The 18,153-nt window shown below is 58.2% G+C and overlaps 1 protein-coding gene across 4 annotated transcripts in view; it reads left to right on the top strand.

The window, feature by feature from the left end:
• Nucleotides 1-3,496: 3,496 nt before the first annotated feature.
• ADCY7 (adenylate cyclase 7) overlaps nucleotides 3,497-18,153 on the top strand; it is a 31,871-nt gene continuing 17,214 nt past the window's right edge. For 3 of the 4 annotated variants that reach the window (XM_024125003.3, XM_007113764.3, XM_028477981.2), the window contains exons 1-10: nucleotides 3,497-3,549; nucleotides 6,224-6,661; nucleotides 8,002-8,205; nucleotides 9,343-9,504; nucleotides 10,341-10,490; nucleotides 10,790-10,938; nucleotides 11,972-12,083; nucleotides 15,422-15,549; nucleotides 16,911-17,069; nucleotides 17,287-17,419. In XM_024125003.3, the coding sequence (XP_023980771.1) occupies nucleotides 6,491-6,661; nucleotides 8,002-8,205; nucleotides 9,343-9,504; nucleotides 10,341-10,490; nucleotides 10,790-10,938; nucleotides 11,972-12,083; nucleotides 15,422-15,549; nucleotides 16,911-17,069; nucleotides 17,287-17,419 (1,368 nt within the window). In that variant the 5' untranslated portion in view covers nucleotides 3,497-3,549; nucleotides 6,224-6,490. The remainder of the gene's footprint in view (nucleotides 3,550-6,223; nucleotides 6,662-8,001; nucleotides 8,206-9,342; nucleotides 9,505-10,340; nucleotides 10,491-10,789; nucleotides 10,939-11,971; nucleotides 12,084-15,421; nucleotides 15,550-16,910; nucleotides 17,070-17,286; nucleotides 17,420-18,153) is intronic. The other variant, XM_024125004.3, reaches the window with a different exon arrangement.

The raw sequence follows: 18,153 nt of genomic DNA on the forward strand, positions 1-18,153 counted from the left end.
CCTTTCTGGGGCCACCAGGCCCTGTACAGCTCCGGGGCCTGCCAGGGCAGGGCCAGAGGAAGCCGGGCTGGGTTCCTGCTAGTATTGCTTGGGTGAGGAAGTGGGTATCCTGTCTGTGTCTGTGAAAGCTGGGGTGGGCTAGAACTCCCCCAGGGGTGTGGTGGGGCTGGGGGTGCTGCCAGATCAGCCAGTTCCGCTGGGGAAGGATTTCCTGAGCACCCCTGAGGGCCCAGTCCTGCAGTCATAATTCGAGGTCCCAGCGCCCTATCTCCAGCAGCTCTTCTAGCTAAGGAACCTGGACCCTGCCTGTCAGTATTTGGCAAGAAGACCCCAGTCCTGTCTTGTTGCAGGGAAGGGAGAAGACACTGTGTGGGGGGTAGTTCAGAGGGCTTCCTGGAGGAAGAGGCCCTCCTGGTTCTTGCTGGCTTCGAGGAGGCTCCCTGGCATGGCTGCCTCATCTCGCCCCTGGAAGGCAGAGGGAAGTACCCTGATGGAGTCCACTTTGACCCCCACCTCTGTCTGGGGCCTTGAAGGGGGAGGGCAGAAAGGGGTTGGCATTTTGAGATGTTATGGGCTCTTTTTTTTTTTTTTTCCGGTACGCGGGCCTCTCACTGCTGTGGCCTCTCCCGTTGCGGAGCACAGGCTCTGGACGCGCAGGCGCAGCGGCCACGGCTCACGGGCCCAGCTGCTCCGCGGCACATGGGATCTTCCCGGACCGGGGCACGAACCCGTGTCCCCTGCATCGGCAGGCTGACTCCCAACCATTGCGCCACCAGGGAAGCCCTGTTATGGGCTCTTTGAATGTCAGCCCTGGGAGGGTGATGGGCAGGATCCTGAGTGGCCTGTATTCAAATCCCAGCTCTCTTTTACTAGCTTTGTGACCTCAGGCAAGTAACTGGATCTCTCTTTGCCTCAGCTCCCACATCCATAAAACAGACACAGCAGTCTTACCTACAGGGCAGGGGTGCAGATTTAGAGAGACTACAGTGCTGGGTACACAGTAAGCAGTCAGTAGATTTTGTGATGGTCTGTGCTGCTCGGTCACAGGCCCTGCGGCTGCGGGGAGCTGAGTCCACCAGGATCGCTTGGGGGAAGGGTTTGATTCCGCCGGTATCAGTTTCTACCTAAGTATACCCTTCCGCTCCCTAACTCCTCCCGCAGGGGAGGAATCTCTGGAGGGTACTGGCCTCCTGCAGCCTTGGGCCCCCTGCTGCCCTGGTTAGTTTGGGACACGGTGACAGAGATATGAGCTGGGGTGGGGATGGGGAAGGGTTCCCCTCCCTGGCCAGCATCCCTCCAGAGGAGGTCTTAGCCAGGACTGGCTGCATCTGCAGGGGCCCACTCTCACCTTTGAGCTAACTTCTCCCGACTTGGACTCATCAAGGGGCCACGAGGGCTTTCTGGACACAGCAAACTGGGGCAGGAGGCCCAACCTGGACCTTGGGACTCTTGGTTGCAAGTGCCAGAAGCTCACCCTGGCTTCAGCTGGGAGGGGTATTGATTATCCCTCGGGAGTAAATATCTGGGGGTTGCTTGCGCCTCAGACAGAGCTGGATCTGGGGGCCCCAGCGGGTATGTTCAGGGCTCTGTCTCTCACCAGTTCTCCGTGTGGGCTTCCTTCTCAGGTGGGCTGTCTACTGTGGTGGCTCAGGTGGCTGCCAGCAGCTCCAGGCCGCTGGCAAAGAGAGCATCTTTTCCTCGTGGGCCAGCGAACGTCCCAAAGAGTATTCTCACTGACATGGTTTTGGTCACATGTCCATCCTTAAACCAGTCACTGCGGCTTGGGAGAGACTGTGCTGATGAGCCAGACCTGGGTCATGTGGCCCCTGAACCAGGGCTGAGGGGGGGGGGACCATGTCCAGCAGAAGCGGGAAACACCCTCCCAACTGGACCCTTGGGGTCCCCCTCCTCCGTGAGATGGGGCTGCTCCCCTATCAGAGTTATCGTGAGGTGTGAGTGACAGTGAGGGAGCCCTGGGAATCCAGCCTCTCCAGGTAAAAGGGCCTCGATGTCTCTGCTCTTGGTGTCTTTGGAGTTCACAAAGGACCCGTGGGGTGTGGGTGAGGGAGTACAGGGAGGCAGGGCCTGGCTTGACCTAAGGTCGGACTTACAGCCAGAGCAGCGCCCGGTGCTGGAGAAGACTGCTCTGAGAGGGGATGGGCTCCCCATCACCGGGGCCTGCAAGTTGAGGTTGCAGCAACACTTGTTGGAGACCTGGCAAAGGAGTTCATCCAGGGCCTCATAGGGGCCCTCCCAGTTATCAGCTGAGTTGGCAACTGGCAGAAGAACTGGAGATTGGACAGAGGGGCCTTGGAACCTGCCCTGACACAGGGGGCCTCTGGGTCTCATTTTGTGGGCTGGCTCCTGGAGAGGAGCTGGCCTGTGGAGATGCCTGTTGGTGCTGGGTTGTCTGCAGGAGGGAGAGGTGCGGCCCTTCCTCCCAGCCCTGCCTTGTACTACCGGAGCTGGACGGGGTCCCTGGCTGGGCCTCGTCTCCGTGCCCAGTACTGCCCGTTGTCCGCCTCCTCTCCCGCCTGCCGTTGCCCAGGAAGTGGCCTAATTGGATCCCCGAGAGGAGTGTTTACCAGGCCTGAGTTCCCAAGACTCTCGGAATCTTTCAACTAATCCCTCGCTCTCCATGCCTGGCTCAGCCCGGCTTTGTGTGCCTGGAAGGGCGGGTCGGCATCTGGGGGTGAAAGGCTCCGTGGTGTGTGCGTGTGTGTGCACACGTGCACACACGTGCACACCTGTGCATGTCCTGGCCACCCACAGCTCTGCTCTGGGGGCTTTGCCTGGGGGATGGAGCAGCTGTGGGGAGTTGCCTTGGCCCCTTGGAGCTTGGGGTTTCTCAGCCTGGCAGTCCCGGTGCACTGGTATTTGCACCAGGCCGGAGGGACAGGCAGTGTTGTGTATACTTCTGACACCTGGTGCAGTCACCGGGACCTGCTGCTTCCGGAAGGAGCTCCATGGGGAAGCCTTTCTCAGTTCAGTAAGACAGTGAGGCTGGGCCGAGGAGCCCTGGTTTGGAAGCTGGCAGACCCAGGTTTGAATCCCAGCCCTTCTACCAACCAGCTCCAGCTGTGTAATCTTAGGCAAGGCACACTCCCTCTCCGGGTTCAGTTTTGCATCTGTAAAATGGCTGTAACACCTTGGCCTTAGCAGGTTATGAAGGCGAGAGTGGAGATGGATGTGCAGGCGCCTGGCGTGACAGCATGACAGCTGTTTTACACGTGCCCTGGAGTGGGGGCTTCTCAGGGCAGGGACCTTACCTTGTTTCATGACCCCCTTTAGCACAGGGCTGGGCATATATGGTTAGTACTCAAAAAATGCCTCTTGTGGAACAAAGACTGGTGAGTATAGCTTTAGAGGTGGCAAACTAGTGGGTTGCACTATGCAAATTTTATAAATTGTTTTTAATTGAAGTAATGTTGATTTACAGTGCTGTGCAAATCTCTGCTGTGCAGCAAAGTGACTCGGTTACACACATATTTATGTTCTTTTCCATTAGGTTTATCCCAGGAGATTGGATATAGTTCCCCGTGCTATACGGTAGGACCTTGTTGTTTATCTCTTCTAAATGTAATCGTTTGCATCTACCAACCCCAAACTCCCAGTCCATCCCTCTCCCTCCCCTCTCCCCCGGCAACTACAAGTCTGATCTCTATATCTATGAGTCTGTTTCTGTTTTGTAGATACGTTCATTTGTGCCATGTTTTAGATTCCACATGTAAGTGATATCATTTGGTATTTGTCTTTCTCTTTCTGACTTACTTCACTTAGCATGATAATCTCTAGTTGCATCCATGTTGCTGCAGATGACATTATTTCAGTCTTTTTTATGGCTGAGTAGTATTCCATTGTATATATGTACCACATCTTCTTTATCCATTCATCCGTCGATGGATATTCAGGTTTTTCCACGTTTTGGCTGTTGGCACCAAGCAAATTTTAAAAATTAGCTGGCAACAGTTGGAAATCAGTATTTCATGTAGAAATCAGATTTGTAGCTTTTGTCCAAACACTTTGCACACTTTGGCAGTCCTGGCCCAACCCCCTCAGGGTTGCCTGGGTTAAACAGGTAGTTGCCGAGGCTTGTAGACACCTGCCTGGGCCCAGAAGGAGCAGAGGGGCCAGGACTCCTGGCCAACAGCCCCTTCCTCCACCCCCAAATATGTGGTTTTTCCATTTTGTTCCTGGGATTTGAGGAATAGGATCTCCCAGATGGAATAGCGCCGCAGGTGACTCCTGATCCAAGGTGGCCCCAGGTTAGTCAAGGCAGTTGGCACTCACTGGGGGACTTCACTCAGACTCTGGGATTCTGGGTGCCCTGCTATTTTGCCTTTGGGGGCTCTGGACCAACTTTCCTTCGCAGCTTCCACCAGTGGCCATTTGCACCCTTTGTGACCGCCCTGAGCCTTCCCATGTCTTACCACCTCCCCGTCCCCTGCCCTGTCCTGGTTCCCATCGCTGATGCAGGCCTGGAGGATGTTGGGGGCCTGGACTCCTGGTCCAGGGCTGCTCCCTTGACACAAGGTTCCTGCTGGGAATATGTCAGCCACCCCAAGCCCCAGTCGCTGCATCTAGGGATTGCACATTTTTTTGGTAACTTTCTCTCCCTGGAGACTGGGAGCCCTAGGGGGAGAGAGAGCTAGCCTGACACACAGGAGATATAATGGGCCTGGTGTGCCATAGGCATGGTTAACAAGCTGTTTGGGAATAAACGAATAGGCAAATAAATGAATGGTGCTGGGGAAAGAGGGAGCCCCTCTGGGCTAAGCATTGCAAGCCTGGGGTCCGCTCTCAACTTTGTCATAAAGGGTCCACCGTGTTCTTCTCTGAGGTTCGGTTTCCTTATCTATGAAGCGGAGCTTGCAAGGTTCTTAAATTCTTGTCAGTGGGCCCTTTTAGAAAAATTCAGTCTTATGTGGAAGCTTAACATAATATGAATGCAAGGGGTATGCTCTGAGCGAAGCTGGCGTTAGTGTCTGAGACACAAGACTCATTGAAAAGTTCCAGTAATCGAGTGAGTGAGGTCTTTGCATAAGAACCATTGGAACAGAAGAAAGCCTGCAAACAGACTTCACATGCATGGCCACCTGGCTTAGGACAAAGGTGCCTCCACTAAAACTCTTGAAGGAAGGATGGTGGCTCCACGAAAGGCTGGTGGGGTAATTAGATATCCATTCAGAAAAAAGAAGCTTGATCCCTGCCTCACACCATACACAAGAATTCCTTGACATGGATCGGAGACCTACACGTGAAAGTAAACTATCCAAACTTCTGGAGCAGTGCTTTCCGGTAGAAGTTTCTGGATAATAAAAGGGCTCTATATCTGTGCTGCCCGATGTAATAAACGCTAGCTGTGTGTGGCTGTTGCGCACTTGAAATGTGACTGGTGTGGCTGAGGGGCTGAAATTTTTTTTTTAACTTTAAAAATGTTTTCAATGTAATCATCAAGCTATTATTATACTCAAAAAAATTAAGTGTAATTTATTAACTTAATCCCACCTTCAGTTCACATTTAGGTTTCACCAGTCGTTTCAAAATTTTTTTGTTAGTTGCAGGTTTTTAAAATCAAAATCCAGATAAAGTCCGTTATATTGCATTGGGTTTGTAAGCCTTTTAAATTTATTTTATTCTGTAACATCCCCACTCTCTCTCATGGTACTGACTGGTTAATAATGGGTTATTTGTCCTGTAGGCCAGTAGTTTTCAAAGTGTGGACCAGCAGTTTCAGCATCTTCTGGGAACATGTGAGAAATGCACATTTCTTCTCAGGCCCCTTCCAGTCCTACTGAAACAGACACTGGGAATGCAGCCCAGTGATTTGTGTTTTAACAAGCCCTCCAGGATCTCTCCTGGGTACCACTGTTGTTGACTAGCCCACGTCATAGATTTGGCTGGTTGCCACCTCCTGCCGCCATTTATCTTCTCCAAGTAGCCTCTATATGGGCCTGAACTTTTAATTTCATTTTTAATCAACTTAAATTAAATTTTTGATAGTCATATGTGGCTAGTGGCTACTGTATCGGACCACGCAGTTCTCGGAAACACAGGAGACTAGCTTTATGACCTTGGGGTGGGCCAAGCTTTAAAGACCTAAAAGTTAGGTTTGGTTAAGGTTGATAAATCAGACCTGGGGCTATGAGGCCTGGCCTTGCTCTCACCCGATGCCAGCCTTCCCAGTCCAGGTCAAATCTTGGTCTGCTTTGTGTCTCTGCAGAGCTGAGGACCCTGCATGTCTGTTCATTCGGGCCTGGATGCAAAGGCAGATGCGGGCGGTGCAGTGAGCAAGGCCTGGCAGCTGGAGCACTGCAGGCCCCGTGTGTCCACGGAGCTGCTGGCCGAGGGGACTCCTGCCCAGCTTCGCCTGCCAGGCTGGGAGAAACCAGAGGCCTAGGCGCACAGGGGTGGGTGTCGGCAGACAGATGCTCCCCAGGCTGCGGGGTTTTCTGCGTGGACCGCTGGGCGGGTGTGCCAGAGGTGGAGGATGCCGGCCAAGGGGCGCTACTTCCTCAACGAGGGTGAGGAGGACCCCAACCATGATGCGCTCTACGAGAAGTACCGCCTCACCAGCCAGCATGGGCCGCTGCTGCTCACGCTCCTGTTGGTGGCCGTCACTGCCTGCGCCGTCCTCATCATCATCGCCTTCAGCTACGGGGTGAGTGGGGGCAGCCCGCCGGCGGTGGGGGCTTCCCTGGGGTCCAGGTCTCAGCTCTGATGCTTTGTACTTGTGAGGCCTTGGACAAGTCATTATCTTCTTTAAGCCTGAGTTTCTGCATCTGTAAAGTGCTATGGAGCATATTTAGGCTGGAGGAAGACACATTTTTTATTTTAATTTTTAAGTCTGGGGTGGTTTTAGATGTTACGTTAATTTGGCCAAATGAATTACCCTCACTTTTCTCCACAATGGACTTTGATTTTACTGAAGGCCTGTGGATCACTGCTCCCTCTTCCAGTGCCGTGGCAGACATCATGCATCAATCCCAGCACTCTTTCTCACGGAGCCGGCCGGGGTGGGGGGTCTCAGAATCCTTCTTAAGACGGCAGGCACCACTAATATCATCTCTGACTTAGGCCTCGTCCTGCTATAGCCATTACCTGTGCGTGGCTGTTGAGCGCTTGAAATGTGGCCAGTATGACTGAGGAACTGAATTTTCAATTTTATCTTTAATTGTTGGAAATTTAATTTTGAATAGCTACACGTGGCCAGTGGTTGCTGTATGGGACAGTAAAGTTCTAGAAGAAAACATCAGCGACTACAGGCCGTTAACAGGGTGATATGTGTAAGGTGGCCAGCACCCAGTAGGTGCTCTGCCGGTGCTGCCTGTTTCTCTGTGGATATAAACCCGAGGACCTCTGTTCTGTCATTCGGCACATAGTTACTGAGCACCCACTGGGTGCTGGCCCCAGATTAGTCTCTGTGCTCCCGGAGCTTATGGGCCTCTGGGGGAAACCAGGTGCTGTCCACCTGTGAACGTCTTGCCTGTTACCTCTTCTCCCCGCAGTGTCGCACTTCTGTACCTTTCCTTCAGCTCTTCCCCTGTCTGGGATGCCTTTGGTCGTATTTCCTCATAAACATCCATTCATTCTTTAAGAGTTAGGAGCAGTGACCTCTCCCCCAGGAGGCTTTCCACAGCTTTGCTCCTGTGCTCTTGTACCTGTGCCCTGCAGGTGTGCACAGAGCTGCTGGGGACCCCGGGGGACGCCTGAGGGGGAGGGGTGGGTAGTGAGAACGTCACAGGGCTGGGCCCCACAGGTGACTGGGGAAAGGTGGTGGTGAAGGCACCCCTAGCAGAGGCAACAGCACAAAGCCTGAGGTAAGAAAGAACTTGATGTTTAGAGGGAGGATGGACACCACCCACGTGGAGGAAGCAGCAAGTGACCTTGCTTAGGGCAGGCTGGACAGGCTAACCTGGCAGGCTTTCTGGAGGAGGTGGCACCCGCTGGGGAAAGCTATGGCATTTCTGTGTGTGTTCACCCCCCGCCCCCTCCCCCCAGGACCCCTCCAGACACCAGGCTGTCCTGGGGACGGCGTTCTTCACGCTTGCCGTGTTTGTGGCTCTCTACGCGCTCGTGTACGTTGAGTGCCTCGTCCGCCGTTGGCTCAGGGCCTCGGCACTACTCATCTGGGCCTGCCTCGTGACGCTGGGCTACGCGCTGGTGTTTGACTCATGGATGAAGGAGGCCTGTGACTGGGAGCAGGTAACAGCGCAGGGGCCCTGGGGGGTGCTGGGTGCTGCCAGCCAGCTGTGCACTCGGTAGCTCCTGCCCTCTCTGGGCTTCAGATCCCTCTGGAGACAGGGCCCGCGTTGGATGTGCCAGCCACGGCCCCTCCCTCTCTCCGGGCTGTGGTTCTGTGACGGAGAATGGGCCCTGGGCTGACCTTGTTCTCTCAGCTCTGTGCTGATGAGATGGGGGTGAGGTGGGAGAAGAGTGTCCACTTGAATGTCTGGCTGTGGTGTTTCTGGAAATGACACATCTCCAACTCAAAGAGGCAAAAAGACACAAATTGGCTCACGTGCCGGGCAGGGCCCAGGGGTTGCTCTGGGGCTTCAGCAGGATGGCCAGATCCCGAGTTCTCCCGGCTCTGCTTTCCTCTGTGCTGTTTCATTCCCTGTCAGGCCACACCCAGCTCGGGACAGAGGTGCCTGTGGCACCTCCGGGCTGCCCGTCCACCAGCCTACCCAGGCCAGCTGAAAGAGACAGCCCTTTCTCAACCAGCTTGAGCTGCACTGGCTGGCCTGGGGCATGGGCCCAGCCCTGGATGGTCATTGTCACCGGGGTGAGGGGGGGCCTCTGACCACTGGGGCTGGGTCCTGTGATGGGTGGGGTGAGGCTCGGGCAAGCCATGCAGGTGGGAAGCTCGGGGGAGGGTGCCGTTCCCAGCAGGGGTGGGAGCGGCTGCGGGGGTGGGGGCGTGGGGGTAGGGGGGGTGGGGGCAGCTCGGAGTGTGGGCGGGGCCTGTGGGCGGGGCCGCTGGGGCTGCCCGTAGTTACCATTCCTGCGGAGGGAGGGCCGCGGGCTGTGGGCACCGGGCGAGAGCTCCCTGGGTCACGAGGGCGGCGGAGGCTCAGCCTCGGCCCCAGAGGGTAAGTCAGCTTGTAGGAAATGATGCTGGCTGGGCATCATTCTCTCGTTCTATCCTGTGTCTGTCGCTGCCTCTCGCCACACAGGGTGGGGGAAGGGGCCGACCTGAGGGCCGAGGGCGCGGGGGGTGGGGTGTAGCCTCAGAGTTCCGGCTTCCAGGGCCACCCCCGCGAGCCGGGGCTGCGGAGTGACCCCAGCTGAGCCTTGGGCGGGGGCGGCGTGGTGGCGCGCTCATGGTGCTGCTGTGTGCAGGTGCCCTTCTTCCTGTTCGTGGTCTTTGTGGTGTACACGCTGCTGCCCTTCAGCACGCGGGGTGCCGTCGTGGCCGGGGTCGTCTCCAGCACCTCCCACCTCCTGGTGCTCGGCGCTCTGATGGGGGCCTTCACCACGCCCAGCGTCCGGGTAGGGCTGCAGGTGAGGGGTGTGTGGGTCTGGGCCTTGGGTGGCGCTTTGGTTTGGGCCGAGGGCAGCCAAGGCTGGAGCGGGTGAGTTGGAGGCCTTCAAGGCAGAGGGGTTCGCCGACGGGTGGCCTCGAGGCCAGGCTTCGTCCAAGTCGGCAGGTGCCCTGCCCTGCAGCCTTTTCTTTGCTGGCCTGGGGTACCCCGGCGGCTCAGCCCCTCCTTCGAGCCCTGACCCTCGGGCCTCCTTCCTGGGTCCAGCACACTGCTGCTGGGTGAGGCCCTGTTCCCGAGGTTTCACTCGTTCAGCCCAGAGCCCCATCTGGACAGGGTCGGACGCCCCGTCTGGTGTCCTTTGCGTTGAGCGATTATGAACAGTTAGTGGTGACGCGCAGATGTGTTTTCCTCCTGACCAGGCCTGGTGTCCGGTCTGGGAGGTGGGGGCCAGAGCTCTGGGCAGCCAGCCTGGCCGTGTGCCTTCCGTGGCTGTCCTTGGCGCTCCCTCTGGGCTCTGGGCTCTGTGAGGGGATGTGCTCCTGCCGCCTTGGGAGCGGCTGGCTGCTCTGGTCTCTGGGGGCTGAGCCCTTCTGCACCAGGGAATGTCTGACGGATGCTGAGACAGGCCTGAGTCCTGGTCCTGGGGTCACAGTGACCTACTAGGAGACCAGTGAGTCTAGGAGACCAGTGAGTCTGGACCTGTTTTCCTGCCTGCCCACCCCAGGGAGGCTGCAGCCCGAGTGGGTTGGGAGGCCAGGGATCGGGGAGGGGGTGCCGTCACCAGCCCACCAAGGTGGCTGGTGTCCTGGGGCACGGGCCAGGCCTGATGCTGAGCCCTCCATGGCCCGCCCGCAGCTGCTGGCCAATGCTGTGGTCTTCCTGTGCGGGAACCTCACGGGCGCCTTCCACAAGCACCAGATGCAGGATGCCTCCCGAGACCTCTTCACCTACACTGTGAAGTGCATCCAGATCCGTCGTAAGCTGCGCATCGAGAAGCGCCAGCAGGTGGGGACCCGCCTCCCCCTGGAGCCACAGCCTGACCCTGCCCGGCCCCCCCGCTGTCCCCCAGGCCCCACGCCCTGCATCCGTTCTCTGAGGATGTGCTCACTGAACAGCACAGTGAGGCACCTGGGGCACCTGGCCAGACACCTGTGCTGGTGTCATCCCGGGGGCTGCTGGGGACACGGGAGGGTGTGTGCCTGCCGGGTTGGTAGCAGGGTGTAGGCCAGCAGCAGTGGGGCACGTGGGCAGAGAGGATGGAGACCCAGGGCCTGACGCCGCCCTGCCTGTGCCCCTCGTGCCAGGAGAACCTGCTGCTGTCCGTGCTGCCTGCCCACATCTCCATGGGCATGAAGCTGGCCATCATCGAGCGGCTCAAGGAGCGTGGGGACCGCCGCTACCTGCCTGACAACAACTTCCACAGCCTCTACGTCAAGCGGCACCAGAACGTCAGGTGGGCGGCTGGCCGGGCCCGTATGCACAGTGTCTCCCAGCGCGGCCCCAGCAGGTGGCCCGCTGCCCTCCTACCTGGAGGCCCAGGTCCCAGCCTGCACGGGGACTGGGGAGAGGTAAATCGAGGCCCCTCCCTGGGCCTCAGTCTCCTACTTGTTCCCCCAGGGGGTGGGGGCAGATTAGATTAGCATTGGGGGAGATCCACTGCCCCCTAAAATTGTCAAACTCTGTGCACGAACGTGACTGTTGGGAAGAAAGGAGTCTTTTCAGATGATTCTCAAAGGGGCACAGGCCCCCCAAAAGGAGCCCCACCCAGGTGACCGCCAGGGGCCCCCCAGTCCTGACACCTGTCTTTGACTGATTTGAAGGGGCTGCAGAATCTTACTCAGCGGCGCTGACCTGAGTGAAGCATAGATGTGGGCGCTGTGAGCTCCACTGTGGTCCTCTGCTTGCAGGCTCAGCATTACCCCCGAGACTGGCCTGCTGCCTCTGGGTTGTGGATGGTCCAGAACTGTAGACTCAGGAGCAGGGAGATCTGGTGCAAAATGCAGCTCTGGCTTCCCAGCAAGTCTTAACCTCCCCGGGCCTCAGTTTGCTCATCTGTAGAATGGGGTTCCTACAAGGGCAGCGTGAGGACTAGATGTGTGAAAGCGCTGGGTGTGGAGCTCAGCTGGAGGGAGCGTGCAGTCACAATTTACCAGGGCTTTAGCTCTGAAGTCTGTGCAGAGGTGAAATCCAGGTATAGGGAAAGGGAGAAGTTCCCAGGTGCCCGAGAATCCACCTGTAAGGGCTCCGTTCAGTCATCTGTGGTGAGGCTCTAAAGGGGTTGGGGGTTCCGGAGGGCCCCTGCAAACCGGGGCTTGCTTCATTTTGCTTTGATGTGAAGCCTCTGGAACTTTAATTCATCCTTATGGCGGGGGGTTTCTCTCCCATCCCCGACAGCGGAGGGCTCGCAGGGGTGATTGGGTGCGGGGCTGGCAGATGCTCAGGGGCTCTTGGCCCTGACCCTCCTGCTGGCCCCACCCTACCCCCAGCATCCTCTATGCTGACATCGTGGGCTTCACGCAGCTGGCCAGCGACTGCTCCCCAAAAGAGCTGGTGGTGGTGCTGAACGAGCTCTTCGGAAAGTTCGACCAGATCGCCAAGGTGAGCCCGCTGGCCTGTGCTGCCTCCCCTCTGCTGATGGTAAAGTCAGGAGCCCTTCCCACCGCATCCACGGGGTGTCCTGTGTCCAGCGCTGTGCTGAGATGGGTGTGGGGAGGCCTGGGCTGAATTTTAGCATTCAGTCAGCAAAGCTCTCAAGTGCCCCATGGTCAAAGTGGAGGTTGAGCCAGGATCCTGTCCCCCAGAGTGTGAGGCCTCTGGGGAGACTGTCAGTGCACACTGGGGAATGCACTGGGCTTCACGAGCTTAGAGGGGTGAAGGCCTCCAGAAGGCTGCCTGGAGGAGGAGACGGCTCCATCCTCGCTACGCAAGGTCAGCAGCCTCAGCCTCAGCTTCACCTGGGAGCATGGGAGGACTGTGGAATGCCAGGCCTCACCCAGAATCTGCCTTTTGACAAGATCCCAGGGTGAATAGTCTGCACATTAAAGTTTGAGAAACCTAAAAAGAAACTGAAGAGGAAAGGGAACAGTGTTATGGGCACGGGGAACAGCATATGCAAAAACCTAGAGAAGAAAGAAAGCTCTGTGTGCCCATGCAATGAAAGTGGCTCAGTGTGAGTGAGACAGAGTGTGTTGGCGGGGAACGTGGTCACAGGGTCAGATATTCAAGGACTTGAGGGCTGAAGTGAGGAGCGGGATTTGACCTAAGGACCCTGGGGAGCATAGCAGGTGCCAAGCAGGGAGGGCATTTGGCAAGGAGAGCCTGCAGGGTTCAGCCAAGGCAGGAGGGTTCTGGAGACCAAAGAAGACTAAGCTGAGATCTCACTGTTTTGTCTTCACAAGCAACACCCAGCTCCAGGGGTGTGTGTAGGGGGCTGGGGAGGAGCCTCAGTTATTCATTAATTTACCACCTGGTCCGGAGACCTGCTGAGTAGTAGCCCTGGGCTGCCCTCAAGTTGCTCCTGGGCTTCGTGCTCTGTGGTTGGAAGAGGGGTACAGGGGGCAGGACTGGGGAGTGCTTATTTAGCCCAGCCTCAGGTGGTCAGGAAGGCTTCCTGGAAGTGGTAGCCACTGAGTAGAGACCCAAGCGTAAGATTTAGGGCAGTGGCTGTCCGTCCCGGCTGCGTGTTTGAATCACATGAAAAGCTTAAGTAAAACCCCAGTACCCATGCCCGCACCCATGAGAGTTTTTCAGAGCCTCCCGGGTGACTCCATGTGCAGAGAATCGATGGTTTAGAACTTGATGGGAGCAAGTTCTGGCCTCGCACTAGGAAGAGCTGCTCAATCTTGGGAGGGACTGCCTCACCAGGAGCAGGCTCCACCTCAGGAGATGAGCTTCCCGTCACAGGAGGTAACCAAACTACAGTTGGACACCACTGACCAGGGGTGCTCTGGAGAACTGTCCCCCCAGGTACTGTGGACTGAGTGACTCTGAGGGTCTGTTTAGCCGGGAGCCTTCCTTTAGGAGCTTCCTTCCTTCATGATTTCTCTGGTGGAGGTTCCTAGAGGTTGGGCCTTTTGTGGGCCCAGGCTCCATCCTCACTACACAAGGCCACAGCTGGCTCTTCCCCTGCCACAAAGCCAAGGACCTGCCCTTGCCCTTTTGGACACAGCCCGCTCTCCATGGCAGGCCCAGGAGGCAGCCTCATTTTATAGATGAGAAGAGGGAGGCTATGGCAAGTGCCAGTCGTCAGGCCAGAGTGTCCAGTCCCTGGGCAGACACAGCAGGCAGAGCTGGTCCCAGCCTTTTCTCCTATCAGCAGTCAGATTCCAGAACTGTAACCTCCTGGCGAGAGCCAGGGCCTCCTCTCAGAGGTGTCCACGTTGCGTCTGGGCCCAGGCACCTTCTGTCCCAACACACTCACACCACTCCAGTCTGTAAGCGTCAGAGGCACGGGGAGGAGCGGCCTGGGGAATGTGGCCTCCTGTAAATCCCTGACAGCGGGGCTGGATCCAGACTGTTATCCTGCGCCTGGCCCTGGAGGAGATAAGGGCAGCGGTGCCCTGAGCCTGTGCCTGGGTGTCCCAGCCCTCGCCAAGCTTCTGCTGCTTTCTAGGAAAGCACTGTCCTCACCCACCTCCGTCAGGCCATTCAGAACTCAGCATGTGCCAGACTGAGCCCACCAGGAAGCAGCTGGTGCACACTCAGATGGGTCATTGGAGGAGGGCTTAGGAAGGGGACTGCTCACAAAGGCCTGGCAGGTAGGGGACCTCAAGGGAGGGATGGTGCCTGGCCTGGTCATTGGCGCTGGGTGGTCACCCACAGGCATGGTGGGCATGCCAGGGAGTGGGCACTGGATCTGGAGACAGAGGGTACCCTGGTTCTAAGGGCCAGCCCTCTGGGAAAAGGCAGGAGGGAGCTGGGGCAAGGCTTCCCTGGAGCCCAGTAGGCAGCTTCTCCTTCCTGTTCCCTAAAACCCCACCCTCAAGACCTTGATATATATGGCCACCTTTGCTAAGGGCGTATGGAGGGTCAAGTAGCTGCAGCACCATCTCAGATGGGACCTCAGTCAGCCTACCTGGGCCTCCCCTTCCCCCCCAGGGGCATTTTTTTTACGTGACCCCACCCTCTCTCCCCACTCCCATCTTTCGTCTCTGTTCTTCCCCCACTCCCCAAACCCTGTATCCCTAGCAGCAGAGTCATCTCTTGGGTTACCTTGATACCTGCAGACCCCATAGCTTATGGCACCTGCTACCTCTCTGTTCTCAGCCCCCCTACTCTCTCCACTCCACCCACAGTGACTGCTGTGCTATGTCTCAAACACCCTTCTGGCCTCAGGGCCTTTGCACATGCTGCTTCCGTCTGCCCGGATGCTCTTCCTCCAGATCCTGGCATGGCTTGCTCCCTCAGTTCCTTTAGGACTTTGCTTGAACGTTACCTTCACTGGGAGGCCTTTTCTGGCCTCCTGGGAACTTCCTCTTCCTTCCCCTTCCTCATTTTTCTCCATAGCACTTATCATGGGTGTCTACAGATTTTATTTATGTAGCTTAGTGTCCAGCTCTGCCACTGGCTGCAGGGATTGTTTTCTGTTTTGCTCACTGCTGTGTCCCAGTGTCTGGGGCAGGGCAGGACACTCCATAGATGCTCAAACATTGCATAGATGAATGAAAAGGTAGCGCCTCCCTAGAGGCCCTCAGGTGGCCGCCCTTGGTAACACTTGCTTTTATCCCTGACACCTGCTTGGGGTTCCTCCTGCAGACCCCCGGTGTTCCCTGTCCTTTTGCTGGGCCCAGAGGCAGCTGCTGGTGGCTGGTGCCCCAGGAGAAAGCCCCTGGCCAGAAGAGAGCCTGGCTGACTCTGGAGGGTGTGGGGAGGTGGCCAGCATGCCTGCTTCTTGGCCCCTGGGCCATCTGCTGACCAGGCCTCCCCTTGCCCTGCAGGCCAATGAATGCATGCGGATCAAGATCCTGGGCGACTGCTACTACTGCGTGTCAGGCTTGCCCGTGTCCCTGCCCAGCCACGCCCGCAACTGTGTGAAGATGGGGCTGGACATGTGTGAGGCCATTAAGTAGGTACCACGCACAAGCCTGGGGCACTGGGGCCTGTTCCCACGGCGGGCCCCTCCTGCTCCCCAAGGCATGCTGGGGAATGCATTGTCCCCGCTTTGCATATGAGGAAACTGAGGCTTCAGGGGCGCAGGAGGCTTACCTGGACCATTCAGCATTGTGTTTGCATCCCTCCCTCTGGGCCCCCGAGACTCCCGAGTTCCAGAAAGTCTCAGAAGCTCAGAGCTGAGGGCCGTGAGGACGGGCAGCTGGGCTCCGTTCCTCCGGAGGCTGAGCCTTCGCAGCCGCAGGGGAGCTGGCAGACGCAGGGTTGGACTCCAGGCCTCCGTCTGCTTCCTGTTCCCCCTGTGAAGACCCTAGAGTTGGGGGACTAGCCCTCAGAGCTGCAGGCAGACCCCCAGCCTCCTGTGGCTCTTTGCCACCAACATCCCAGCTCCCCACAAGGCTCTCTGGAGCCCTGAGCAGCCGTGGTCTGTGGCGGTCAAGCGGGTGGCGGAGGGCCAGCAGGCTTGGCCAAACGGCCCAGTGTTCAGGGCAGAGCCGGGCGCGGCTGGGCAGCGTGCAGCTTCCGCGCAAACCCAGCTCCAGCTTGTCCTCCTCCTGAAATCTCACCAGAAAAAAACCCGGTCAGGGAGTCGGTCCAGGGCACAGGCTGGCTCTGCATCACCGTCTGTGTGACCTCGGGCTGACACCACAGCCCTGGGGCTTGCTTCCCTCCCTGGAGCATGTGGAGGTTGTGCGGGGCCCTCTGCTCCCACTGGCTTTGACCCCGGCAGGTTCGGTCCATCCCTAGCCCGTTGGCGGACACGTGGCACCGGCTGCTCCCCAGGCCCTCACGCACTTAACAAAGGGACCCGGAGGCCTGCTCATGTTGGGGCGCCTTGTACTGAGTGGTGCTCCCAGCTCCCAGAGTTGGGGGTGTATAAGGCCCCCCAGGGCTGGCCCCATGTTCCTTGTTTCTGCTGGTTTGGGGGCAGTGTCTGGATCCCTCTGCAGACTCCAGCTGGGGCTGTCAGGCAGGGGTAACACCCAGTGATAGTATGTTAGGGCCTCCAGCAGGAGCCACAGTGACCAGTGACAGTTGGAATTCCTCCTCCTTTTAACAGCCTTTGAGCTTGGGGCGGCCACATCCATTTGCATACTCCTAGAAATGGGGGGCTCATCCCCTTTCAAGGAGGCAGCCCCCTCAGGCTGAGAACGTTCTCTTCTGTGAGCTGGGCCTGCCCTGTTCCCATACACACCCCGCACCCTTGCTCTGCCCCCACCCCGTGCCACACCCCCTACCAGGGACCTTGAGCCTGTCCTAGGGTTCAGGGCCCCCCAGCAGCCCTGGCTGGGGTGGGCTGATGGGCCTCTGCCCCAGGCAGGTGCGGGAGGCCACAGGCGTGGACATCAGCATGCGTGTGGGCATACACTCGGGGAACGTGCTGTGCGGTGTCATCGGGCTGCGCAAGTGGCAGTATGATGTGTGGTCCCATGACGTGTCCCTGGCCAACAGGATGGAGGCGGCTGGAGTCCCTGGGTGAGGCTCAGCTGGATGGCGGCGGGGTCAGAGGTCCGGGGCTGACTCTGGGCTGCGGTGGTGGGGCGTCAGCATGGGGTCAGAGAGGGAATCAGCGACCTGGAGGTGGGGGGAGCCCGCCCGGGCTCCGGCCTGCTCAGCCCTGCCTGCTGTGCGCCCCCGGGTGGGTGTCTGCCCTCGTTGGGCCCTGCTGCCGTCTGACGCTCGTCTCCCCCAGCCGGGTGCACATCACAGAGGCGACGCTGAACCACCTGGACAAGGCGTATGAGGTGGAGGACGGGCACGGGCAGCAGCGGGACCCCTACCTGAAGGAGATGAACATCCGCACCTACCTGGTCATCGACCCCCGGGTACGAGGCTCCGCTGCGGCAGGCTGGGGGCGGCGCTGGGGCTGTGCTTGGGAGCAGGGTCCACACCCGGGGCATGGCCCCCGTGGAGGGAGAGGCGGGGCCTGCCCGGCGTAGGAGGCAGTGCCCCGTTACTAGGTATGTTCTAGGCCCCAAGGGACAACTTCTCTGGGCCTCAGCGTTCTGTTCTATGAAACGGGGATAACAACGGCGCCTGCCTCGAGGAGAAAAAGCTAATCTGAGTGAAGCCCTCACCGTCAACTGGGTGCGTCATAAACGTTCTAGAAATAATAGTCACTGTTAGTTTATTTTCCGTGAGGTTGTCACTAATCGTCCAGATTTTCAAAAGACACATTTTAAAAACACGCTTTGGATGGGAGTCAGGGAAGCAAGGAATGGCCAGGGAGCCACTAGGCAGGAGCCTCTGCGTGTCCTGGGCTCTGACCCGCCACGTGCGCCCGCCCGCCCGCCCAGCCGGCCGGTGCCTCTAGGTTCTCGGTTGGCCCCGCTTCCTTCAGGACCCCGTGGTGGGGAAGGCTGTGAGCCTGCTTCTGGGCCGTGGGCCCCGGTCCTGCCCGCAGCCTGCCTGCGCCGGCAGGGGCCTTCCGTTCCTGCCCGTGGGAGGCCAGCTCGTCTGGGCCCTCAGTGAATCATCCTTGGGGCTTGCTCAAGAATGTCGGCAGTGGCTGGCTCTTTCCAGCTCCCTTTGCCGTCCTCAGGGCTGGCCCGCCTGCCAG

The sequence above is a fragment of the Physeter macrocephalus genome, chromosome 17 (assembly GCF_002837175.3).
Source record: "Physeter macrocephalus isolate SW-GA chromosome 17, ASM283717v5, whole genome shotgun sequence".
In the NCBI taxonomy this organism is placed as follows: Eukaryota; Metazoa; Chordata; class Mammalia; order Artiodactyla; family Physeteridae; genus Physeter; species Physeter macrocephalus.